At 44.4% G+C, this 26,091-nt stretch overlaps 1 protein-coding gene across 1 annotated transcript in view; it reads left to right on the forward strand.

Annotated features, from left to right (window-relative positions):
* Positions 1-5,531: 5,531 nt before the first annotated feature.
* Positions 5,532-26,091, forward strand: part of lama4 (laminin, alpha 4) — a 29,703-nt gene continuing 9,143 nt past the window's right edge. Inside the window, exons 1-25 of the mRNA XM_084030650.1 lie at positions 5,532-5,829; positions 10,939-11,040; positions 11,146-11,270; positions 11,370-11,450; positions 12,147-12,361; positions 13,681-13,781; positions 14,511-14,691; positions 15,111-15,194; positions 15,302-15,453; positions 15,678-15,788; positions 16,607-16,718; positions 16,818-16,982; positions 17,250-17,443; positions 19,248-19,364; positions 19,773-19,921; positions 20,376-20,517; positions 20,605-20,698; positions 20,785-20,901; positions 21,454-21,639; positions 21,806-21,945; positions 22,127-22,291; positions 23,534-23,679; positions 24,182-24,344; positions 24,440-24,573; positions 25,249-25,420. Coding sequence (XP_083886776.1) covers positions 5,722-5,829; positions 10,939-11,040; positions 11,146-11,270; positions 11,370-11,450; positions 12,147-12,361; positions 13,681-13,781; positions 14,511-14,691; positions 15,111-15,194; positions 15,302-15,453; positions 15,678-15,788; positions 16,607-16,718; positions 16,818-16,982; positions 17,250-17,443; positions 19,248-19,364; positions 19,773-19,921; positions 20,376-20,517; positions 20,605-20,698; positions 20,785-20,901; positions 21,454-21,639; positions 21,806-21,945; positions 22,127-22,291; positions 23,534-23,679; positions 24,182-24,344; positions 24,440-24,573; positions 25,249-25,420 — 3,456 coding nt within the window. The 5' untranslated portion in view covers positions 5,532-5,721. The remainder of the gene's footprint in view (positions 5,830-10,938; positions 11,041-11,145; positions 11,271-11,369; positions 11,451-12,146; positions 12,362-13,680; positions 13,782-14,510; positions 14,692-15,110; positions 15,195-15,301; positions 15,454-15,677; positions 15,789-16,606; positions 16,719-16,817; positions 16,983-17,249; positions 17,444-19,247; positions 19,365-19,772; positions 19,922-20,375; positions 20,518-20,604; positions 20,699-20,784; positions 20,902-21,453; positions 21,640-21,805; positions 21,946-22,126; positions 22,292-23,533; positions 23,680-24,181; positions 24,345-24,439; positions 24,574-25,248; positions 25,421-26,091) is intronic.

The following is a 26,091-nucleotide window of genomic DNA, read 5'->3' on the forward strand; positions in this document are numbered from 1 at the left end:
GATGTTCCCTTGGCATCTGTGGAATCTAACCATCCAAGGTTCACCTGTTTAATTGCTCAGCCTCAGGATCCTGTTTTTACACCAGTTGTCTTGAGAAGAGCATGGAGGAGCAGATGATGGGCTAAAACTAACAATTTGCAGCAAATCACACAGGCCCTGCCAGCATTTACATATGTGATTTGTAGCGCTTTTTACGGCGAGGGCAGCTTACGTGAGCGCGGATTGAATCACTCCACTTTCCCACCGAGTCAGGCCTCTGCTCTACATTTTTCAAATCGCTCTCTCTCTCTCTCTCTCTCTCTCTCTCTCTCTGTCTCACACACACACACACACACACACACACACACACACACACACACACACACCACCTCCCTCCTTCCATCTGCTTCCAATCAACACTCGCTGCCAAGACCGAGATGCGTTTCTCCCCGAAGAGGCCGCTCGCACACTGAGATGATGTGAGGCAGTCCGTTAAACTTGACGGCAACAGATCCAACAGGGAGAGCTGCACCTAGAAAACATGCATGCCGTTAAAAATGATTTGGAGATCATAGAGGAAGCTGCGCAGGACGAGTTTCTGAACATTTACTTCATTGGATGCTTACACAAATTTGACATGTGTTCTAAATCTAATGGTTGTAAATCTTAAATATTTAGCACCGTGGGGAAAGGATGGTAAAATCTCTAAACATTCTTCACCACTCATATTAAAACAGTCCAGTCCTTAAAGCCCAGACGATTGCTATCAAATGTTATCATCTTATTTATCACCTTGTGATAGAGGCAGGAGTCGGAGCAGGTGGAGCCAATACCAATAAAAATGGCTTTGTTCCATTTGGGTGTTCTAGTAAGCCATGTCAGTGAGCCAGCGTTGGAGTGGGAAGGACAACCCAATGAGGGTTTTTTTTTTTGTGTGGGGGGGGGGGGGGGGGGGGGCATTTTGAGTCCATATCATTTCCTGTATTCTGTTTCTGTGGTTTGATTTTTTTGTTTCCTTTATTAGTGTGAGAAACATTCTGGGTACATTTTCTAATTTAATCCAGGAGGACGTGGTTTCCCCCGGATTGCATATTTGATGAAAAAGTCACATCCATCTTTAATAATAACCAGTCATTGTTTATTTTAACTCGAGGATCTCTTTATGCTTGCATGCAGTTAAACTTTCTGTTCACTTCTTCACTGTTCAATGTTGAACAATGTAGTTATTTGGAGAATAAACACGTTCAATCATCTTCCATCATTTCTGTTACCCTGAAGAATCACCAGGCCTGTGTCTATAAGCCAGACTGCATTGTTAGCCAATTAACTTGGTGCTTTTGTTTTCACCACAGACAGACAAATATAGATAATTCCGAACGCGGTTACTATAGACTTTAGATCACATCTAACAGGATATAACTATTTGTGTAACTGTAAATTCTTTGAAGGGTGCTGGAACCGTGCGACTGGACCACAGCTTTTAGTCTCCGCCTCCTGTTGAGCATTGCGTTCCCAGTTTTGAACAAATACTTTGGCGAGTTTCAATGTTTTCATAACTGATACAAATGATGGCCAAAACTATTAAAGTCCGGAGTTGTCACAAACCAGGGTTAACCTTTACTTTTGCAGTACATTGAATTCTTCAAATCATTATCCACAGATAACACTTCCTTTGTATATTTATTTTATTAGATCTACAATATCATTAAGGGAGGAGGTGTTTGTTGTGATAGAGGTTATAGTTTTCTCTGGTATGCGTGGATGGTGTAAGGAGACACCGCTGGCCGAGGGGAGATGGCTGACCTGCTGGACTCTCTGACCTCCCGGCCTCTCAGGAAAGGCTGCCGTGCCTCTCCGTCTGCTCTGAATATAAACTGCAGCACAGCATACATGAGATAGAAGCAGTTCAAGTTTGGATATGTTGTTCATTCCTTGCTTTTCCTGTTGGGGAGTAGAATGACTCAGAAGTGAGTTCCCAGGAAGTCCGTCTGTAAGCTGTGATGGATGCTTAGTTTTCTCTGCACATGACTTTGACTAACCTGGGTGGTTGTTTCAATCCTGAGTATGCCCATAGCACATGTTTTTAGCAAAGTCACATAACTGCTGTTATATTATTTCCAATCGAAATGATCAAAACTACATAAATAAGAGTGATGTTGCTATACACTGGAATTATCTTTTAATGTGAACTCACTACAAATAAGGTGTTCAAAAGGGTTCTTCCTGGATTCTGAATCCTGTGTTGTTGAAAGCATCAGTGTTAAAAGATCCCTCCCCAAAACTGTGCTTGTGAACCATGACTGTTGTGGGTTGGGCTGCATCAGCCCGGCTATCTTTAGGAGCCTCATGAGGAACCCTGTGTGGGTCTTGATGAAACCCCTGGACTATAAAAGCTTTCTTGGTAGAACCGGCTGGGTGGGTTCTTGATGAAACCCTTGGAATATAAAAGGGTTCTCTCTAATACACCCTGAGTGGGATCTTGTTGAAACCATTGGAATATAAACGGGTTCTTTGTTGAACCCCAAGGTCGATTGTTGATGAAATCCTTAGAATATAAAAGTGTTCTCTGTAGCACACCCTGGGTGGGATCTTGTTGAAGCCATTGGAATATAAAAGGTTTCTTGGAGAACACCCTGGTGCGTTCTTGTTCGCACTCCTAGAAGCTCTAGGTCGAAACTCTAGAAAGGGTTCTTGGTGGAACCCTTACACGGTAGAAAGTTTCTCTGTAGAATCTCTCAGTTCAGGTCGGAATCGTTCACAGATCTTTCTAGGTATAACCCTTTATGTTGGGTTCTAGGTCAAACCCTCCTAAAAGGGTTTCAAGCTTGGTTGTTCTGTATTAAGTTTGATCTTGTGGTTCCTCACACTGTAGCGCTGCAGATCCTCTTGTTGCTTTTGGCCCAGAGGACGGCGTATTGTGCCATGCCTGCTGTATCACTAGGCTGCCAGATCCAGCAGTGGCCTTTGATCACATGAATGGCCTCAGCTGAATAGGTTGGCGACCAAGACCACCCGGGACAAACCCATCCTTTTGTAGAGACATTAAGAATACAGTGGTGCTGCTGTGAAACCTCCTCGATCGCTGAATACCACCCCGGCCTGTGAGTGATCTCTGGTGTTTACACTATGCTTGTGCAGAGAATACCAATGTGCAGTGGACCAAACATGGCAAAGGAAAAGTCCTCTCCATCTCAGTGAGCTGTGGAATCAAACAGATTGTGGTGCAGTAAAGCCTAACATCAGCTTTCTGCTGGTTAGTGTCACCTCTGTGTCATTTACATGCATTAAAGTGTTATATAAATGCTGAAATTGGACTCAGGAGTGCATAACTGGAGTCTACATTTACTCCCAAGAGAGCAATTATCTTTGTTATGCTACCACAGTCGTTCCATACAGAAGGCAGGTAATATCAAGACATTGAGACAACATAAGAGGGTCATGCTTTCACTGGTTGAAAGCAGGGTGAATCTGCCTGCCTTCAGCTGTAACCTTTTGAGCTACAAGAAAACAAGCTGTGTTCCTCTTTTAGTCGATATGTTGGTGTTTAAAGTCGAACAAATAAGATAAAAGACAGAAGTTGTCATGGAGGCATGAATTCTGGGAACCCTAGGGGTGGACATTGTTAGCCATTAATTTGGTCTCATCTGTGATTTTAGCCCACCTGACATGATGTAATTCAAATCCTGGGCTAATGTACGGAGAGCCGCAGTTACAGGATTACCAGCTTCCACGAGTTTTAATAGTCCGGTCCATTTCCACCACCACAATTGGACCCAAAAACAAAAGACAGTCTGAGTAATGCCAGCTAGCGCCCTACTTTCTACAGTATGTGTGTAATAAACAAAATCCTGAGTAGGCTATAGGGGCTGCCCATAAGCATATTCTTAAAATTTTAAATAAATCCAAAATAGCGCTAAGATTGTTTTTACACTTAGCTGAGGCAGAAAGTTGAGGTATGTCTGACATGATGATGTATGATGTGACAAAGTGTAATGGAAACAAACATAAAAAATACATTAAGTTTCTTCTCTTCACATAGGCGTAGTGGATGTAGTCATTGTGGCGTCACCCGTTGGTTTGCGGAGTACAGTTTTGAAGCCTCCAGTTCGGCAAGTTGGCTGTCGCCATCTCGGATTTTAGCCGTCACCATTGGCAATTTTTTGCAACCAGTGAAGGAAGTGACCATATTTGGACTTTGGAGAAGCAGCAGGTGGAACTGATGAACACAAGCGAGCGACACCCAGAGCGACAACCTTACTGGATCTGGATCCATCTGGATTCTGGTGTGAAGCTGTTAACAAAGTTATCTTTACAGCTAAGTATTAAAGTCATCTTAGTAGCTAACTGCATTGGTAGCGGCCTGTCAATCACAAGGTAGCCCCGCCCTAAAGCATCCCCTGCTTTATGGTCTATTTGACTCTAAATGGACCATAATTTACTAAATGAACATCATGATGTATTGAAGAAGACTTGAAACTAGAGATTGAGATCATAAACTCATGTTTACCATGTTTACTGAGGAAATAAATCAAGAGAGAAGTAAGGTCATTTTTGCATAGACTTCCATGCAATCAGACTTTCCCCTTATGCCCAGTCAAGAGGATGCAGGTTTATGGCTTCACTTTTCAGAACTGCAGGTTGCTGCCTGAATAGTAAATATAGGGCTGCCTGAGGCCTTGTTCTGCTCTTGTATGATATCTCTGCCATACATAACTGGAATGCGTCAACCTGTTTATTAGTCACTTGAGACATATAACTTCCTCATGGTCCTATGGGCTAGCACATATCTTGGACGTATTTGGAACTGCTTACAACATGGTCTCTGTGGTGAAGTCACAAATGTCTTTGGATCTGCATGTTAGAGCCATTAGTTTCAGCATGCGCGATCATGTGGTCTTTACAGTATCCAGCTGATCAGGTCCTGGGGAACTACTGTTTTTAGCCACTGACAATACATCCTTTGTGCTGGAAGTGTTCACGCTCAGGCTCTTCCTGTTAGAAGCCTCACACAATATCCATAAATTTCTCAGCTTTTGATGGTCCGACCTTGGAAGACAAACAAAAGCTCATGTCTGGGCTGTGAGGTGGAGCTGGGCCCTGGGATATCAGAGCAGCTGTTTCTTTTCTGCCTGCGGAGTGCAGAGTGAGTGTTGAAGTTTTAGACCCTCTGCCCACCCTGGAGAGGGGGAGAGCAGGGGGGGGAGTTGTTGCCTGTTGAGCCCAAGGTGAAAGGGTGCCACGGCCCTGCAAATGGAGACGGGGAGCTAACACTCAATCTGACTCTGCCAGTCAGGGGGGAGATATGCAGCTTGGATGGGTGCGCTGTCTGCCTTCGAGCCTGCCTTTTTGCACAAGAGACAGAAGCCCTCTGTTGCCCATATGCCTCTCTTCTTTCTCTCTTTCTCACTCCCCCTCTCACTCTTTCTCTCAGTTTCCAGCCTTCCCATCTGTATGTGATTTAGGCGGAGGCTCAGGGGAGAGGCGACTCCGCTAGGGGAGAGGAATCAGGGCAGGGAGGGAGGGAGAGAAAGGGAGGAAGTCCACACAAGTTTGTTTTACAGGACTCTGGCCGGGCCGGGACTAGACGCAGCGCTGCATCTGGAGGTCGGCGCATTGGAAAAAAGGGAAGCCAACGGGTGCAGCCGAGCGAGAGGAGCTGCTCAACTTTCCTGCGGCCAGGAGACACTGACATCGACACAGACAGAGAGGGAGATCAGTGCTCCACTGGGCAAACACACAAATATGGCTGCTCAATCTCTGTCCTACCTCTGCCTTCTCTGCATCCTATCAGGGATCGCTTGTCCAGCTTCGGCCGCCAGGCTCGGGGAACAGCAACAGTCGCTGCTGGAAGTAAGACAGACTTTGGTTTAATCTCTTTTTGGCTAGTAAATGCTGCATGCAGTGTTTAATTTCTGACTGCACATGTATGTGAGGAGGCTGATGATTGTGTACACAAATGTTGAGTTTGAAAACTTGTAGAAGGTTCTGGCAGGTTTGGGAGTGTTTTGGGAGTGATTAGTTATGTTATGTCTGGAGAGCTCTCTGAGGAAGTCTTGTGTGGACTTCACAATGGTCCTGCTTTGTGTTCATGCATGTGTGTTTGTGTCATCAGACGTTCTCCAAGGCTAGAGCCTCAGATGGGCTCTGAGTTACTGTCTCCACCACTGTCATGCCCCCCCTCCCTCATAGATCCCTAATAGTAACCAGCTGCCAAATGTTGAGCAACACCCCAGAGAGAGAGAGAGAAACCGAGAGCACAATAGACAGTAAGGGCATGAAAAGGCATACAAGACTGCTGGGTAACGTCCATTGGCTTGCTATGAGCTTAGAGGCCAGACAATGTTCTTTGAAACATTTAAATTAAACTATATTCATCTGATTCTGAGTTCATCTGATTTCCTCTAAATGCAAATTTTCATTTTATCTAATCAGGTGGCAACCTCCACTTCTCGAAGTGAAGCCAATGCTGAAGTGTCTTAAGCTTGCATTCTCTCTACTATCCATCAGGGGGCGACTCCTCTGGTTGTAAAAAGAAGTCTGAGAAACTAACCCTACTTCTCTCTTGATTTATTACCTCAGTAAACATTGTAAACATGAGTTTATGGTCTCAACCTCTAGTTTCAAGTCTTCTTCAATACAGCATGATGTTCATTTAGTAAATTGTGGTCCATTTCGAGTCAAATAGATGACCTCGGAAAACACATTTTTACTCAATACTCAAAATTCATATGCTAATTAAGACAATTTCGTAATCATAATCTTGTATTTTGCAGAGTCGGCCCATAGTGATGTTATTGCAAAGGTGTTATCGTCAACTCAATCTGAGCAGAAATGTTCCAAATGCTTAACTCTAGAGCAACATCTTGCTTGCCAGATTGTGTGAATCCTAATAGGCCAACACATCAACCCAAAATGATGTCCTGATGTCGATATGCAGTAAGATTTCTCAGCCTTTCTTGTGCAGTTTGTAATGTATGTTCTAGCTGCCTGTAGCTGCACATAGAAGTAGAGTAGTAGAACAAGATGTAATGCCATAGATAAACTACAATAGACGATAGAACTGAACCTTAGAGCCATGATTATTGACTATATGGTGACTTTGCTGAAAAGGTATTAGTATGAAGAAGCGTTCTCGGAAATCAGAGAATGTAGATGTTTTCAATCCCCAAACTTGGACGTGCTAAATAGCAAAATTGAAACATTTCTTGATTCATGGTACTAACTTTACTTCTCAATTTGTGAGTTTTCTGAGTTGACGGTCCCTGGAGAGGAGGCCTCGCCCCTGCAGCCAGACTGTCTGAGCACAGTTATTGAGTTTGTATGGGATTCTCATGACCCAGGATCCTTCCCGTCCTGAGAAGGTTCGGAGGAGTTAGCATGACTAAATCCAGTGTCTGAACCTCTCTTCAAGGTCAATATAAATACATCAGCTGGCTCGCTTCGGCTGGGAGGCAAAGCGGAAATGAGAAATGAGATACAACCTTCAAGCTTTAACATTTTAATCCACTTAATTCTCCCACTGTGGGAAAACTCTGTCGGCAGGCAGATGTACATAAAAACACACAACACATGGCATTTAAAAGTTATTCAACTTGTTTCTAGAGATTCAGCTGCCATTGAGAGCCCCCCCCCCCCCCCCCCCCCCCCCCACACACACACACACAAAACACACACAACACACACTGCTGAGAGAGAGGGCTCGGCCACAGTTTTGGAGCTACATGACCAGAGAGTATGTTGACTTTGGACAGCGCTGGTCTGTACAGCCAAATCCTGTTTTTGTGCCTGATACCAGCAACATTTGTTCGGCTCTGTATCACAGAGATAGACACTTACGGCGTGCCCTGTAAGCATCCAGTCAACACACAGGAAATACACTGATAAATGCTTGGAAGAGGCAGCTTCACATGAAAACAGGGAGGCTGTATGTAACATGTTGAATGTCATCTTTGTTCTCCACTGTAGTGGGCACAGTGGGAGGGCCACAGAAATAGTTCACATTACTGAGTGTGCTCATAGTTGGCAGAAAGCTGCAAATGTCAAATGTTTTAATTTCCATGATAGTTGCACCATGTTTGAAATTCCCATTGAAACATTCAGATTCCATTTTACAGGACGACAACCAGGAGAAATTAGTCTTAAATGAGCAGTTTAGGATTTGCGGAAATACACATATTTGATCAGTATTATCTATTATTGTCTTTCTGAGATAAAGATGCAACCAGGGGGAAACAGCTTGGTTCTGTCCACAGTTAAAGCAGAGACAGAGACAGGAAGTGTACCATTTCAAACCAGTGTGTAATCTTTGTTTTAGAGCACATTTGGTTAAAAGTATGGTTCTAACAGCTCTAAAGTTTACTAATGCTGTTCCTCCTGATGCTTCTCAAACTGGTGGCCACGACAAGACGGAAACGTGTAAAATGGAATGAAATGTGAGTGATTGTTTATCATGGCAGCAACTAACAAACGTGAAAAGTGATTCCATGCTATCAAAGCTAGACAGAAAAAGCGAAGTATAAATTATAGCTGTAAATGTATCAACACGCTATGGCTAACTTGTTAGCAAACAACATTAGCCTGTGTATACAACGGAGGTAGGATGCAACATTCAGTTCTAGCTGTATCTCGTGATACCTGAAGAATCTATGTCGATATTCATTACTTTTAGCCCGGCTTTGGTCTCCACCAACTTTTTTAGTGCAGAGCAATAACCAGTTTCAACGCTCCTAAAATTGCCCTTAAATTTCTGTTTAGGTTAAATGAATGAGATGTCAATTGATGGGTTTTAGAACTCAACAGGCTTGTTGCTAGTATGCTACGCTAGGCATCAGCCTAAATGTCATGCTTACTGACGAAATTGATATCGATCTCCAGATCTCAGTCTCTGAAAGAAAGCCACTAAGCATATTTCCCAAAATGTTGAACTTTTCCCTTTAGGTCTGGGGGGGAATGCAAATCGTTATCATCCAAACATCCAGGCAGAAAGATGTTATTCCACAGACGACTGGGTTGTATATTAGAGATGCATTCTTTTGCATTTTTTTCCAAGGAGTCTGAAGAGTCCATGTCCTGTCTCAAGACCATCTGCTGCATGTTCCCCTGACCGGCCGTCACCCTCTGCCCCGCGCTCCCCTGTTTATACACACTGCAGCTGTTTGACCCATCACAGACTGTCACGCAGCTAACAGTCCTGAACCACTTCAAAACTCTTTTAAGTGGCTCTGCAAATGGTAATTAGCTGGGATCCCAGTGGTTTTCCCATAAACTTGAGGTTCATTACTTCTAATGGCTTCGACTGCCATTTGGGAACAAATCTTTTTTTTTTTTCTGTGAGCACCAGTGAGCTGAATGTTCAGTATGTGTTTACATGGAGGGTCGACACATTGATGGTCATTTTGGGATCTGGTGTCGGTGCATGAGATCTGGGCACAAGCGCTGTTCCACATTAGCCCACTACAGAAGCACGTCTTTGTCTCACATCTGTGAATAAATCAAAGGGAAATGTGAATCATAAATAAGCATGCGGCGCTGTTTGTCTGTGGAATGTTCCGTCTTCTGGCTGTTCTGGATGCAGCAATGTCCAGTTGACTGAGTGGAACAAGAAGGTCAAACTATGGAGTTCTTAAAGACCGCTATTGTACGCCTCATTGAATGGTGCTGCTTCAAATGTTCAAAGGGCTGTGTGTGTGTGTGTGTGTGTGTGTGTGTGTGTGTGTGTGTGTGTGTGTGTGTGTGTGTGTGTGTGTGTGTGTGTGTGTGTGTGTGTGTGTGTGTGTGTGTGTGTGTGTGTGCTGACATTACACCATCCTGAGAAACCGTGTTGAACAAACATCAGACAGGATGCCGGTTGTAGAATGACATTCTGTAAACGGGAGGAAGCTGCTGACATTCAGAGCACTTTGCTCACAATTCACTTGCTACAATGGACAAGTCAATAGTCAGTTCAATAATTAGTATTATCTGGAATATTACCAGAACAGAAAAAAAAACACTAAACATAATTTGCACATAGTAGGAATAAAATACAGAGAAGAGAATAGAAGATGAAGTCAGGCTAAAAACAATCCAATGCTAGTGAGAAGAGTTGAGTATTCAGCAGGGATTTAAATGTTTCTAGATTCTCTGCAGCTTTTATATGAATCGGCTGGCTGTTCCAGAGAATAAAAGCTTGGTTACCACCATTTTCATGTCCGGTTCTGGGGATGTCCAGGAGCATCTGACGCCTCAGTGCTCTAACTGGAGTGGTAAGAGACCATCTAAAAAACCTTCAAAACAAGCAACAGAATCTTAAAACCAACACTGACACGGACAGGAAGTCAGTGAAGGGAGCCCAAAACTTCTTTTTACAGTTTGAATACGAGCAGCTGCATTTTGTTCTTATTGCAGTCGAGGAATAGAAAGCTGTTCTACACCCACATACAAAGAGAAACGCCTTGACCTTGGTTGAAGGTCAAAGTTTGGAAAAGCTGGTTTTGACAATTGAACTTATGTGTTTATCAAATTTGAAGAAGGTGTCAAAGATCACTGACAAGATTCAGTTGGATGTGAGAAGCTAAAGGGCCAAGAAGACCAACAGAGTCCTCCAGCAGGTCAGGCCGAATGCGACGTTGCTGGTTGGAGCTTTCACACTCAACACTCTGCTCTCTCGGGTCATGGCAACACACCTGCCATGACGTAGTTGGCTACTGGCGGTCATAAAACACCAGTTAGAATCCAGAGCAGAAAACACCAGGGACAGACTTTTACTGCTGGGTTCACACTGGACGTGGAAACACTGAAGTGATGTTTTTCCAGGAATGCCGCCACAGACACCAAGTTCATAGTACTGCAAATGCAAGAATCTTCATCAGTGGGCCATCGACACAATCACTTGTGTCATTTGGCGATGAAGTGACTTAACAGGAATTTGTTTAATAAGAATTGTTTTGTTTTAATAAGAATGTTCTGTTCCTGTTGCAGGTTTGTGAAAAAGGATTTTTCCTGAGCGAACAAAACATATGTTTACCATGTAACTGCAAAGGCCATGCGGACTACTGTGAAGACATCACTGGCATTTGTATAGTAAGTTTCCCCACACTGACTTTCTCCTTTTCAGAGTGAACAAATCACTTCAGTTCTTATCACCAATCGTTTTAATGCTGTTTTTTTAAATATTATCCCTTTCAGGATTGCAAAGACCACAGCACAGGCGATTTCTGTGAAATGTGTGAAGATGGCTACCTGCTGTCTGCCGGCCTGGATCACCACACCTGCCAACCCTGCGCCTGCCCCATCGCTGTCCCCTCCAATAGGTAAGCCGGTCACTTCTTGTTTCTGCAGCTACAAGGCTGCCAACGTGTTGGATAGCGGCGGGTAATCTCTGACATACTTTCCCCCGTGTGTCCGGCCAGCTTTGCAGTGCGCTGTGACAGAGGAAGTGACATTCTGCGGTGCAAGTGCCAGGAGGGCTACGCCGGACATTACTGTGAGAGGTCAGTGCTGAAGAGGCTTTGAACAAGAAAAGTTCCAAATCAAACGTGTAGCAATAATGCTCTCTGAGCTCATTATAAAACTACTGACTGAGGTGAGCAAACTTCATGACAGTATACAATGAGCGTTCAAGCAGTCCAAGATGTCTTGCAGAAGGTTACAGTCAGGCAGCAACCTCCGGTTCTGAAAAGTGAAGCCGACACTGAAACGCCTTAAACTTTGCATTCTCTCTCCTGGCCATCACGAGGCGACTCGGTAAATAGAAGTCAGATTACTTGGAGGTCGATGCTGAATATTGTTAACATGATGGAGACGGAGGCATTAAGGTTGCTATTCATTAGATCCAACCGTCACTCCTCCACAGTCCAAATATGGTCACTTCCTTCACTGGTTGCAATACTTCCAAGATGGCTGCATTCTAAATGCCCAACTTGAGGCTCCAAAATAGTAGACTACAAACCTATGGGTGACGACACCATGACTACCCATACAGGACTACAGTTTCTGCCAACATGCAAAGATTTCCTATATGATCAAATTCGGGTTGCGAGGAAACCACCAAAATCCTGCAAGTCTGGAATCTGTACCATTCAAATCATGTGTGAGTGTAAGAAAAAAAATCAAAGAGAGTATTCAAAGATGGATTTTTACTGAACTTGCTCATCGTAACAGCGAAGCCATCTGTCTTTCTCATCCAGGTGTGCTCCAGGTTACTATGGCAACCCAATGGAAATTGGCAACTCCTGTAAGAAATGCGACTGTAACAGCAACTCCGACCCCAACCTGATCTTCAACGAGTGCCACAACGTGACGGGCCACTGCCAGCACTGCTGGGGAAACACCGCCGGTGCCAACTGTGAGAGGTGTGCCCCAGGTTTCCACGGCGACGCCATCAGTGCCAAGAACTGCAGAGGTGGGGGCAACGAGTGAACGCCTTCATTCCAGATATGTCTGAGCCATGCTTGAGAGACTTGTGGCGTTAAGGGGAGCTCCATTTTCAAAGGTTATGCTTCAGTGAAGGTTTTGTTGTTGCTAAATGTTCCATGAAAGCTGAACAGTTTTACTGGTGCATCTTCAACCAGCAACAAAGTATAATCAAAGCAGGAACACGTACTTAGTCTGTTGACACAGTTGCTTTGGCCGACTGTTGACACTCTCTCGTCATACGCCAGTGCCAGCAGTTCAGCATTCTGCAGTGAAGTACAGCACAAGATGACCTGGCATACAATACCACATCATGTGTTGGAGCCAGCATATGAATAGCTTCAATGAATTATCGTTTTTCATCCCATAAATGCTTGTATATATTCTTAGCTATATAAAAATGATGATGCAGCAGAAGTTAGAGTTTACCCTTTTGTGTGTGTAGTGTGTGTCAGTCTGAAGAGAAAGGTTGTGTCTGAATCACTCACTCATTCACTCCTCCATACTCACTGCCCAGCGAGTTCTATGTGTGTGAGGACTTTGTGAGCACACAAAATAATGAAAAAAAACAATTTAAACTTGCATTCTTTCTGCTGGCCATCAGGGGGCGACTCCTCTGGTTGCAAAACGAATTGCATGGAAGTCGACGAGAAAATGACCCTACTTCTCTCTTGATGTATTATCTCAGTAAACATCATAAACATGAGTTTATGGTCTCAATCTCTAGTTTCAAGTCTTCTTCAATCCAGCATGATGTTCATTTAGTAAATTATGGTCCATTTAGATTCAGTTAGCTACTAAAATTACTTCAACACTCCACTGTCCAAATATGGTCACTTCCTTCACCGGTTGCGAAAAATCCAAGATGGCAATGGCCAAAATGGCGAATTTGAGGCTTCAAAGCCATAGACCAATGACGCCACCATGACTACAGCCATTTCTTATATACGGTCTATTTTCCTTCAGCGTAACGCATGATGGTATATCACCCTCGGTTAGTGACCATCGGTTGTACATTAATTTTCAAGGTGAATTGTGGGATAATCTACTGAGTTTATCACACATTTCATCTTGAAAATGATTATACCCTGTATAGAGGACTGCCTCTTTATAGGGTATAATAACTCACCAAACATTCGGACGGTGGAGAACTCATGAGTGATTTCAGACACAGCAAGGCTGACAACTCAGGATCGAGGATTACGCCGTATGCCTCTTTGGAGGCCCTGCAAGTCTAAAAATAACCCTTTCCACCACGCTTGTGACATCATTTGACCTCCGCTGTTCTCATCCCTGTGTCTGTCGCAGAGTGCGTGTGCAATGAATGTGGCACCTCTTCGTGTGACGACAGGACAGGAGTGTGTCACTGCAAGCCGGGTGTCACCGGACGACTGTGCGACCAATGTGAGGTGAGAGGAACCGTGAGGTCCAGCTGGAATTTCCAGGAGGTTCAAGGATAATTCCACTTTATTACAGTGTTGGTGTTATTTTCTGGGATTTGGCCGCCAACCCTATCGGTAATAATAACATTATCTGGCTGCGCAGCAACATCATCAAAATAAGTAGGATGGGGCAAAAAACATACCCAGGTCAGCTGAAATGATTACAGGTAAACAGTAAAAGTAGTGTTGTAATGTTCTTGTTGTAATGTTCTTGTTGCTAGAAATTCATAGTTGAAACATTTGGAGAAGTGTCATAAAATGTGTCGATCGAGTGTTAAAATGTATTTTTTCACATGGTCAGAGGTCAAGAGACTCGTTGTGTCAGTTTTCACCCACAAAATCTATCCTGACTTGGAGCGTCGTTTAGCCTCATTCTGACAAGCTGACATGACATGGTTGGTGTCAATCGATTAGGTTTTCTAGTTTCGGTGGCTTTAAGACATTATGTCGGCCGAGATCACCGGCGTTTTTGGCGCCTCAGAGGGTTTTGGTTCCTCGCAGTTTTTGGATGTGCAGTTTTCCTGTGCAGTTATTACCAACATTGAGAATTGTGTTGCACGCATTGATGCAGAACTGAACTACTCATATATGACCGATAGCCGCAATTTTACTTACTTTAAAGGTGCGCAACAAAATGCCTCAAAATGAGCGTCCATGTCCTGGGATCCAACAGTGCTTTTCATTCATGTAATCTAGGAGGGCTACTCCGGTTTCTCCAGCTGTCAGGGCTGTCGAAGGTGTGAATGCGGGCCGGCTTCCATTCGCTCCACCTGCCATCCTCTCACCCACAGCTGTCCATGCCGCCCGGGGGCCGGAGGTCGTTACTGCGAGCGCTGCCTCCCAGGCCACTGGGACTACAGCTCTTCCGGCTGCCAGAGTAAGTCATCCGTCAGTCATAATTCATGTAAAAGTTTAAAAAAGGAACCTCCCCCCAGACCTTGAGTAAAACATTCAATGCACATAACGCTTTCCCCGAGGAAAAGGCTGCTCTGAGCACTCATGTTCCCACACCCACTACCACAGTAGTCTGCTGAGATGACATCACCATGCAGCCCGAATCTACACACACACACACACACACACACACACACACACACACAGCTGCTAAAACCATCAGTCCCACACAAGAGAGGCCACAAGACAGATGTGCCGGCCTTGAGCCAAACTACCATCTGTGGGTCTTTATATACTTTCATAACTGCACTGACCTGTTTCCAGCTGATCAAGAATGTAGGCCTGTATGATGACATGCATCTGCTTTTTTAAATATCTTTTTATTATGTATTTTTTTTGCAGAGTGTGACTGTGAGAGCGGCCATTGTGATATGCATACAGGAGAGTGTCTGGCCGAGGCTGCAACAGTCAACCTGTGCAACATCAGTAAGTGGACTCAACAGCTGGAGCAGACACTCAGTTCTGAAAAGACACATAACAGCTGGATACAGCTGTGCTGCAGTGCCGAAATCCCCTCTTCTTCTTGGCTTCAGGTTGTGACGAGTGCATCTGGCATCTGATCGGAGACCTGCGGCTGTCCAATAAGACGCTGGACCAGCTGAAGGTCGGAGTGTTGAACATCTCCACTGGCGCTGCTGCCAACGACAGGCTCAAATACTACAACTACACTGCTCATCGACTGCAGGTACGTGCGAGTGCACGCAGGAATAGAAGTGTGAGCCAGTGCTGCACCAATCAATATTCTGATATGAACAGTGGATCAATGGTCAAAAGGTGTCACTTGATCATCACATTGATCATTCACGTGTTATCATTGGTGTTAATCTAGGACACAATACATCCTTAACGTGCTCACGAACAAATGCCTAACTCGAGCTGGTGTAATGAATGAATCTGCTTTGCTCCCAGTCTCAGTTCCAAGACTGGAGAAACAAGTCCTCCGTGATGAAGGCCCAGACCGGGGATCTGGAGAAGGCCACGGACGCTGTGGTGTTGGACATCAAACAGCTGGGAGAATCGGTCAGCAAAGCACAATCTTTCATTTAAATCACACATGGTCTTTGAGGGAAGTCTCTGGAAATGAAAAGGCTTCAGACCATTAAGCTTTATGCATCACAAGGGGCGTTAGTGCTTATACATTTTATTAATTCAAGCTGATTAATGCATATGGAAAAAATTGTGGCACGGGTGTGGCAATTTTCTTTCCTCTAATTTTGGAAGTTCAACCTCAGCTCTGATCATAAGTAATAATATAAAAAAACACACTTTTTAACCCATTAAAAACATATTTTTTGTAATAATCCATGTAAAAGTCATGTATTCTATAATATCAGACTACAAATGTAGAACCCTGGCTTCAGACACCAGATTAAGACATTTTGGGCAAATTCATGCTACTTTCCTGGTCTCCACTAGGGGCATTGCTGCTTTATCATGGAATGCATGAATGCAATGCATACAAAAAAACAAAAAACACATTTAATATGTAGAATTTCTTTTGCTTTTTTTCATGTAAACAAACTGGCAATTAAAGGGTTACAATTCTGATCCGGATAAATATTTGGTTGTTATGATCAGGAATGATGTTGGTTAAAAAATGTAAGTGAAAGAGGAAAATAATATGAAAGAATATCTTAATAGCAGTTTTAGGATGGGAACATTTTGTCCTCTTATGACATCAGAGCAACTTTTTTTAAATGACAAACTTAGACCTGACATTTAGACTTGGTCTAATCTTTGTATGAGACGCCTGAGGTTTCCAGCTTGGTCTGGAGAAGCACGTGACTCCCCACTGTTTGTTGTGTTGTCAGTGATTGTTTTGTGTGGTGGTTTTCCAGGAGAGTGTGGTGGAGACTCTTGGGAACAAGCTGGATAACGACACACTGGAGACCTTCACCCTGGCTGAGCGACTCAGCAAAAACCTCACTGATCTCAACCAGAACATTGAAGGTACCAAACTGAAGATAGGGCCATACATATCTTAGGAGTGCTGAATTTAAAAAGAAGACATTTGACCTGAACACTTACTGTGTTACTGTGCGTACACAGAGATGATCCAGGACTGGGAGCTGTACAGTGTACACCAGGATGTGGATCCGGAGGAGGCCAAACGAAACACTGAGCGGGCCCTGGGAATGGTGACCTGGATGAGGACGCTGGATCTGTCCCCACGAGGGCCCGTCGCCACTGACGAGTCGACAGAAGCCCATGACCGTGAGATATTTTGAATTGTCACCTGCCACCCTGAATGTTATCAGTACGTAAATAAGAACATTTCCATAAATTGGTGCATAAAACATCACCAGAATGGAGGAAATGAAGTGTTTCTCAAGATAGAGTACGGCCTACCAAACTAGTTAGTAATTAACAGTGACTTTTAATCAAGTCCCACTGCTCTCAGCTAATTTGACCAGTGTTCACAGTAGCAGGTCCAGAGTCGCTGTGACACCGATGAGAAGGTAATCTTGTTTCTGGTTCCAGTGCTGAGGCGTATCCGCCAGTTGGAGAAGAAGCTGATGATCACCGACAGCCGCCTCCCGCCCGTCACGGAGATCCTGTCCCGCTTCTCCACCAAGCTGTCGGACGCTCGGGGTTTTCTCCAGAAATCGGCCGGCACCGTCCAGGAGGCGGAGGACAAGAACACAGCCAGCATCCTCAAATTCCAGAGGAATGAGGTGATTTCCCACAAACTTTTCTCCAGGCTCCTCCCCCCTCTCCCGCCTCGCCTACCTTCTCTTTCTGCGTTCGTTGGGCTGGATGGACACATTAGTGAAGAACACCTCGCAGCCCTTCCTCCCTGCTGCGAGGGAGTGTGCTAACAGAGTTCCTCCTCTAAGTGCCGTCTGCTTTATCTCCTCTCACAATGTTACAAACCATGAGGACTTTCACTCCAACGCACTGAGGAGCCTCCCTGTCAACAGGCACAAGGCGTTTTTTAAAAAGTTATCACAGAAAGAAGACCCCTCAATATGTCACAATCGCACCTGTTTTATACTGAACTTTGGTTTGTGGTTCTACGCCACAGCGGTGTCTCCTTTTACAAGCATCCCGGCGTTGAGGAACCTAAGGAACCATGATACAGCAGAATCATTACCGTACAGAAAAAAAAAATCTTATAATTTGTCAAAACAAAGTATGAAATGCTTCACATAGAGAAAATAAAATACCAAGGTGAATTATAAAATACATTAAAATAAAAAACAAGATGACACATTGAAACATCTAAATATCCCAACATATTGGAATGGTTTTCTATGGATGTGTTTGTAAAATCATACGTGGTTGGATTGGATTGAGGAAGTTGTGATCCAGCCCTCGTCATCAGGCCCTGGTTGACATTATGGCTCACAGCTGCTGTTTCTGGTAGCGCGTGTTTTATCAGCAGTGGGGATCTCCATGATCAGGGTCTCTGCCGTGAATGGTGCACTAACCAAACATGGAGCCTCTCCTAATCTGGGGCTTTTCCCAGCTTCGGCACAAACCGGTCGACACCAGCTGTCAGCCACCGTGTGCACACTGCCGGGTGACCTCGGCCAATCACATGATCTCACCATTGTGCCATACTCAGTCATGCAGTCAAATTAAACGTGGGGCGTGGGTACTGTAAACCATTATCTCCAAAATCCACATACCTCCCTTAGGAACAGGATAGAAATTCATTGCACTGCACACTCTGCCTGAGGTGCTCTTCTATAGAGTAAATGAACTGAAGTCATTTTAAAAGCTACTGCACAGCAGGACACTTTATCTGGACATAGTGTTATTGGATTGTTGATTGTTAGGAAAGAGAGAGATATAACCTGAAACCATGAAACCAGTGATGAAGTGGTTATATTGTACGTGTCTTCACCAGGAGGCAACCTCCGGTTCTGAAAAGTGCAGCCCATGCTCAAGTGCCTTAAACTAGCATTCTCTCTACTGGCCATCAGGGGGCGACTCCTCTCTGATTGTATAGAAGTCTATGAGAAAATGACTCTACCTCTCCCTACTTTTCATGAACAGCAGCTTCCTGGTTTGTTTGTTTGCAGACTTCCGCAGACTATGATTAGAAATGTATTCCTGAAACATCAAGAACAAACTTATGACTTACAAACAGGCTGGTTTGTCAAACACACAGCGAGAGGCAGGAGGAGATTAGTTTAGCTCAACATAAATGACTGGAAGCATGGGTAGCCAGAGCCAGGCTAGCTATTTGCAGTGCTTCCAGTCTTTATGCTAAGCTAAGCAAATTGCCTCCTAGCACTACCTCCAAACACACAGACATGAGAATCTTCTCTGCTAACTCTCAAAAAGAACGCGAAGAAGCGTATTTGGTTAAATGGCAAACTTTTCTTTCAACGATTGTGATTCTTCTGTCTAAACATTTTATTTTACGGCGACGTGGCCATCCCTTCATTGTTTATTGATCCCTTGTGTTTCCTCGCCGTGAAGCTTGAATTGTGCCTACATTTGATCCTGTTTGTGTCCTCGTGCCCCCAGGCCAAGCAGCAGGGGCTGATGGAGAACCACGATGCTGTCAACGACACACTGGAAGCAGCCAGAGGCTCCATCTCTGAGACAGAGAGAAACGTGGCTGAGGTGGATGCCATGGTGCAGGTGAGGCCTACATGACTGCGAGGACCTTGTCAGGCGGACCCATGGGGGTTTCATTAGCGGGGGTCAGGGGCCCTGCTGTCCAGTGATGCTCAGGTTTTCTAAATGGCTCACTGAATGAGGGAGCTCTGCGTCCTAATCTAATAGACTTTGATGTGTGGCTGCAGTATCTCTGGGATTGCATTGAATTTATTCATGAAATGGATTGCTGAGACGCAGCCTGTGTCATATCTGAAACCGGCCAATTTGATTTGGAAGCAATTTGTGGATGCCGGAGATTAAATAAGCTGTGTTCTCAAACGGCTATCCCTTTTTAGTCAAAGTCGGTCTCTATCGAGTTACTCTGTGAAGTACAATCATTCCAAAGGTAACAATGTTAGCGTGTGTGTGTGTGTGTGTGTGTGTGCACAGAACGTGAGCGAGTACCACGCGGCGATCGATGGCGCCGGCGAGAAGCTAACGGAGAAGACAGAGCGTCTCTCCATGGCTGACAGAGATCTGGTGCAGAGGGCTGACGAGCACGCCGACGAGCTGGACCAGCAGGCCACCGCGTTGGAGGAGTGAGACCCCCTTCTGTATCACACGACACATAATCAGACCTGTGAAGAGCAACAAAGCACCAGCTGCTTAATGCCCTTTTAAATGAAACGGCATGAGTACTAACGGTGGAGAGCTATTTTCAGCTGTTTCTAAAGACATCTATTCCCCTTAATTCATACCGACTCTGTAATTTCCAGAAAACCTCTGAATACATTTGGGAAGCAAATGATGAAAAGCGTAGTGGTGGGTTCATAATAACCCAATCAATCTACGATTCGTATAGCTCTCTTCTGTAGTAGCAAGCATGTGTGGGAGCAATACAGAATATAAAGTGAGCGTTTGTTTACTTTTCTATCATGGTGCAATGGTTGTAGACATTGTTTGACATGGCGGTTTCCAACATAATTTATAATCACGTTTCATCATAAACTTGGTTTTACTAAATGAAAGCATCTCTCATCCTGTCTCCACCAGGGATCTGAGAAAGAGTGACGCCAACGGCTTCGTGCAGAAAGCCATAAGTGCCGCCAACGTCTACAACAACATCGTGAAATACGTCGACGATGCCAACATCACCTCGCTCACCACCCACAACTTATCCCAAAGAGCCGAAGACGTACGCTTGTAGAGAAACACACAGCATGCGCCCGCCCTGTGAGTCCTTCATACATTCAGTAGTTGAGGGATGCGTTCTGTGTTTCAGGCCGTGGCTGGGATCGATAAGCAGCTCGGGTACCTGGTAACGCAGAGCATCAACGCTTTCAAGGAGTCCGTTTCATTGTATTCAGAGCAAACTGGTATGGGGACGGTCACAGAATGAACATTAACGTGTCCACAATCCGATGTCCCTTTGACTTTTCTTTTTTTTATCTCCCTGTAATAGAGGTTGAAGCCGAGGTCGCTGACAAGCTGAAATACATCGAGGAGACCCAAGAGACCATGGAGAAAAACACCAAAAAACTTGCAGACATCGAGGAGGATATCAGCGGAATTCATACAGGTAGGAGGAATCTTAGATATTTTAGGGTTTCAGTTTGATGGTGTTCAATATGTGACTCAAAGGCAATCAGTGGCCCTTTAGCATCAGTTTTGGACAGTCGGGGATGGAATGTCGGTTTCTGCTGGTGGCATGCACAGCGTCTTCTCAAAATAAACTCCCAGCGTAGGAGGCTACGGTTTCCGCCTGTTACATGCGTAGAGTCTCTTTTCAAAATAAACTTCCGACTCTCACGTTCTTTAAACTCGATCAGCTGCTCTCAGCGAACTAATAATGACCCAGGTTTATATTGGAGTCAGATGAAAGCCCAGTGTGTTTAGTACAGGAGTCAAAGGGGCCTCAGAGGGGCAATAACGTAGCGTTGGTATTTGACGAGTTGGGGGTGAGAACAGGTTGGTTTCACCCACGCTGCAAAAAAAGTTTCTCACGTATGTAGTCGTATTGAGCTGCACAGATGGATTTGGTTTTATTTCCCAGGTTTTAAGAAGAGAATATTTAGATGAAGTGACCCTTTGAAACACTTGGGTTTTAACGCCACTTTTACATCCACTCCAGACAGAACACCACAGCGCCTGGCGTTTACCCTGGAGGTGGCTGAGGGGACTCTGAACCGCTCAGCAGACGTCCTTCAAACCATCACCCCCATCAGCAGCAGGGTGGAGGAGTGGGCCGACAACATGAGAAAAGACGAATACTCCACAGCGGCTTATGAGCAGGCCATCCTGTCCGCCGGGGAAGCAGGTACCACACGATATTCTAAAGGTCCTCGGTGGGAAATCACCATTTTTAATACCATTTAACAGTAACTCCAAAATCTATTTACTTTGTGTTTGCTTTCTTCAGTTTCTCCATATGTTTGTTCCTTTTTAAATTCTCTCGTTTTCTTCTCGTTCGATGTTCTTGTCAGTGGAGAACCTGGACGTTCTCGTTCCGAAGCTGCTGGACAAGCTGAAGGTGGTCGAAGAGAAGAAGCCTGTCAACAACGTGACCACCAACATCCTGAGGATCAGAGAGCTCATAGCACAAGCCCGGAGTGTGGCCAAGAAAGTAAGTTCATCGACATGCTTCCAATATGGTTACCATGGCAACCAATTTACATACATTCATGATCCGATGTTAGAGGAATAATTTATCTGCTCAGTCTGCCAAACATCCAGCTACGTAGTTGTGGTGGGTCATACATGGATGTTATCAGGTAATAAGTCATTGTGCTTTGTCTCAACGTCAGGTCCAAGTGTCCATGAAGTTCAACGGCCAGTCCTCCGTGGAGGTTCACCCTCACAGCAACTTGGAAGACCTGAAGACCGTGACGTCCATCAGCTTGTTCATCAGAGTGGACCCTGACAAGGATCCCATAGAGGACCGCTTCATCTTGTACCTGGGAGACAGAAACGTGAGGAATCCAGGGGAAACATTGTTTGCTTTGCCACTTACGATGATCAGTTATGATTAAAAAAAACAACTGCGATGGGAGCCATGACATCAAGTATAAGCACCTGTGGGGGAAAAATAGGTGCACATTTAGCTGACAACTCTACACTCTTACAAGTAAAGGTGCTAACTAGAACCATATAGGATTCCACTTCTTGTTGCCATAGGAGAATGCTTTTTTGTTCCTGGTAGAAACTTGTAGAATCCATCTGGAACCCTCTATGAGAGGATATACACAGAACCATGCTTTATGTATGTCTGTCTGCAAGACGACAAGCACACTACTTTTAAAATGCTTGGAGTCTGGATTGATGGTGCTAGGCTATGCTGTTCTACTGAGAACCCAGCCCCTCCCCCAAGGGTTTCATCTAGAACCCACACTGGTTCCGTTGAAGCCCCCAAAGGGAGTAGTGCAGCACAACCCACAACAATGATGATTCAGTTAGTTTGTCTTTAAACCCTTTTTTTCAAAAGGGTTCTTTGGATGAAAAGGGAACCCTTAATAATGTCACCCCTTGTCTTACATAGAATCCTTGAAAACCCCTTTGTTGGTGGTTTAAGTTGGAACCTCAGTCCTTCATACAAACACCCTTTTGGAACCCTAATTTCTAAGAGTTACGTGTACGAGCAGCATGTCCTTCCCCCTTTGTATGTGCCGAATAGGCGCTAGTTAGCAGGGAGGTTTTCTGGAGGGTATGTGGCCCAGATCTGCTGCTGATTCAAACTTGCACCCGGAGGCCCGGGACAAAGATGAAAGGCAGCGAGCCGCTTGTGGACATGAATGGTTTGTCGTGATCATGGAGGTAGCAATGGCCCTTTTCAGAAGGTCTCCAAGAGACGCCTGTGACAAAAGTGCATGTGTTCGCCTTCAAAGCCGGACCTCATTTACATAAATACCGTGAGCCCCCGCCCACCAGTGCACAGAAACAGTGCAGTTAGCCAATGTGAGGCCTCTCTGTTCCCTTTAAGCACACTTCACCTTGGTGATTTCACTGCGGCTGCAATCTATGCGGTTGTCTGCCTGAATAATGTCCCCAGGGTCTCAAATGCAGGATGTTTTGTCTGTTTTTAAAGCACTATATTTCAAGGTTGAATATCATAAAATAGGATTTTTCCCCCGTTGGTAACGCTAGTGGAGAGCTTGAGTTGTAAAATGACAAAATGAAACAACCCTGAGAGTTTCTTCTGCTGTTTTTGCCCACAGGGTAGGAAAGACTACATGGGTCTGGCTATAAAGAATGACAACCTGGTGTACGTGTACAACCTCGGGGGGGAAGATGTTGAGATCCCGTTGGGCTCCAAGCCCGTCAGCCAATGGCCCGCAGTCTTCAACTACATTAAAGTGGAGAGGTAATATCCGTTAATGGAAGCTTTTATTCAAGAATCACTCGTACAAACATTCCAAGAGACACAAGTGATTTAATAGAACAGATTCATTTGAGATGCAGCAACATTATGATGGAAGTACATGACGATCATTCCTTTACTCAACTATGTCTTATAAGTGGTTGCAGCAATTTTTCGAGTTGAATCCATTTGTTACACAGATTCGGCGCTGAGTGTATTTGAAAAATAAGTGTAATATATTAAGTCTGTCAGAAACAGAACCCAATAAATGCAAATTAGCAAAAAGATGAAAAAAAGGTTTAACTCATAAAGGGGTTAGAAATACACGGCCCCCTCTTAGCTTTCTGAAAATGTGCCCTCCTGAACAGTACAGTTGAATAACCCTGCCTTAGGTCATCAAGTAATACATGTATTATATACACGTATTATTACTCTGAAGGCTCTGTAGGACAATGTGTCAGCAGATTATGAGGTCAAAACTACCTTTCCCTTCCTTTTCATGCAGGCTGGGCCGACATGGGAAAGTCTTCCTGACCATCCCCAGCCAGAGCAACACAGACGAGCAGAAGTTCATCCAGAAAGGCGAAGCTCCAGGCTCCGACTCACTGTTTGACATTGACCCCAAGGATATAGTCTTCTATGTTGGCGGTGTCCCGGCTGACGTCAGGGTAACGCCTTAATCATCATCACACATAGATTCTCATTTCATCATCTGTTTCCCTGAATGATCACATTCCTTTTCTTTTCTTTTTTTATCCTCCAGCTTCCCCCTCCTCTGAGTCTTGCTCCGTTTGTTGGCTGCATCGAGTTGGGTTCGCTGAACAACGACGTGATCAGTCTCTACAACTTCAAACAGACTCACAGAATGGACGTTGTGACGACCACGCCGTGTCCCAGGTACAGTGCACATTAGCACCACTACTGCCCCGGGGCAGATATTTGCTGTTGATTGCACAAAGTCAGGGTTTAAGATTACTGACGCCATCTGCGTTTAGATTTTGTTTCCTATAAACTTCGTTTTCATGATTCAATTCTGTCTCAGAAATCACCATTTACGCTAAAAAGGAAGAGGATAGTGTTTGAGATCCTTCCATATTTATGAATAAAGTAATAACATAAAGGCTCCGTAGTCTAAACTAGGATGGCAAACTCATTTCTTTGCTGCACATTACAGGTACACTTCTTACTTTTCATGAGGGAAGAGATGAGAGGGAACTCCAGTAGCTTTCCATAGTTATATTAACTGTGGAAACGACCCGGCAATAGAGTTGATGGATGAGGCAAAGAAGGCGAAGAGGGAGACGCATAATAAAGTTTTCTACTTGAAATGTTATCTGTAGCCACTTTAAGCTCTTAAAACTTTAGTGGTGCAAATCCCCTTAACAAATTGGCTATCAATCTACCAGTTGGCATTCAGTAAACCTGGAACATTTGAGAGCCCTGGAGGAGTTGCCAATCTTTCCACATTTGTTAATCCAGCCATTTCGTTTCATCATTTTTTCTCGTGTTGAATTGCAAGGAATGTATCAGACAGACCGATGATTAAAATAATATTCCTCCCTCTGCCCGCAGGTACAAGTTGGCATTTTCCCAGAGTCGTATTGCCAGCTACCTGTTTGATGGAACGGGTTACGCACTCATCAATAACATGGGGAGGAGGGGCAAGTTTGGTGTTGTCACAAGATTTGATATTGCAGTGCGAACTGTCGCAAACAACGGTGTCCTTTTAGTCATGGTCAACGAGGTAAGTCCAGAAACTTTTCTGTTCATACACACACATAATGAAGAGCTCCAGGTTCCGGCAGTGAAATGCTGCCATTTAAGTTCATATTAATAACAATAAACACTAGTTGACACAGTTGGCCTGGGCTTTGTGCCCACTGACAAATACCTTGTGGTTAGTTTGAAAAATATATCTGACCATCTGTATTACACCAACTAAACTGTGTTTTTTGGGAGATGAAACCTAATTTTCTGCTGAGGTGCTGTCCATGATGCTGAAAAAAGGTGCGCTCGGTAGGTGTGCTAAGCTGAGATATATCTCCCCCATCCAGATGAAAACACCTATGGTGCATGCATTACAGCACATGTGCATGGTCCCCCTAGTTTAAAGAGATTGCAGGAGGGCTGAGCACCGCTACCGCCGGGTGATATACCTCCTAAAACCCTTTCTCACAATGAAATACGAGCACAAGTCTAATCTTTCAAAAGGATTTGTTTACCATCTCCAGAAAAGCTCTCCTTTTATTAAATACAGTACCAGTGCGACTTCTTGGTTGACCCCAGACCTCAGGAAGCTCTACATTGAAATTTCCACATAGACTGTACATTAAATATACAATACATCTCATCATGATAAATCACATTTTTTCTTTCTAGACGCAATAAAAATGAATGATGTCTAAAAACATATGT

This window comes from Eutrigla gurnardus, assembly GCF_963514095.1.
Source record: "Eutrigla gurnardus genome assembly, chromosome: 16".
Lineage (NCBI taxonomy): Eukaryota > Metazoa > Chordata > Actinopteri > Perciformes > Triglidae > Eutrigla > Eutrigla gurnardus.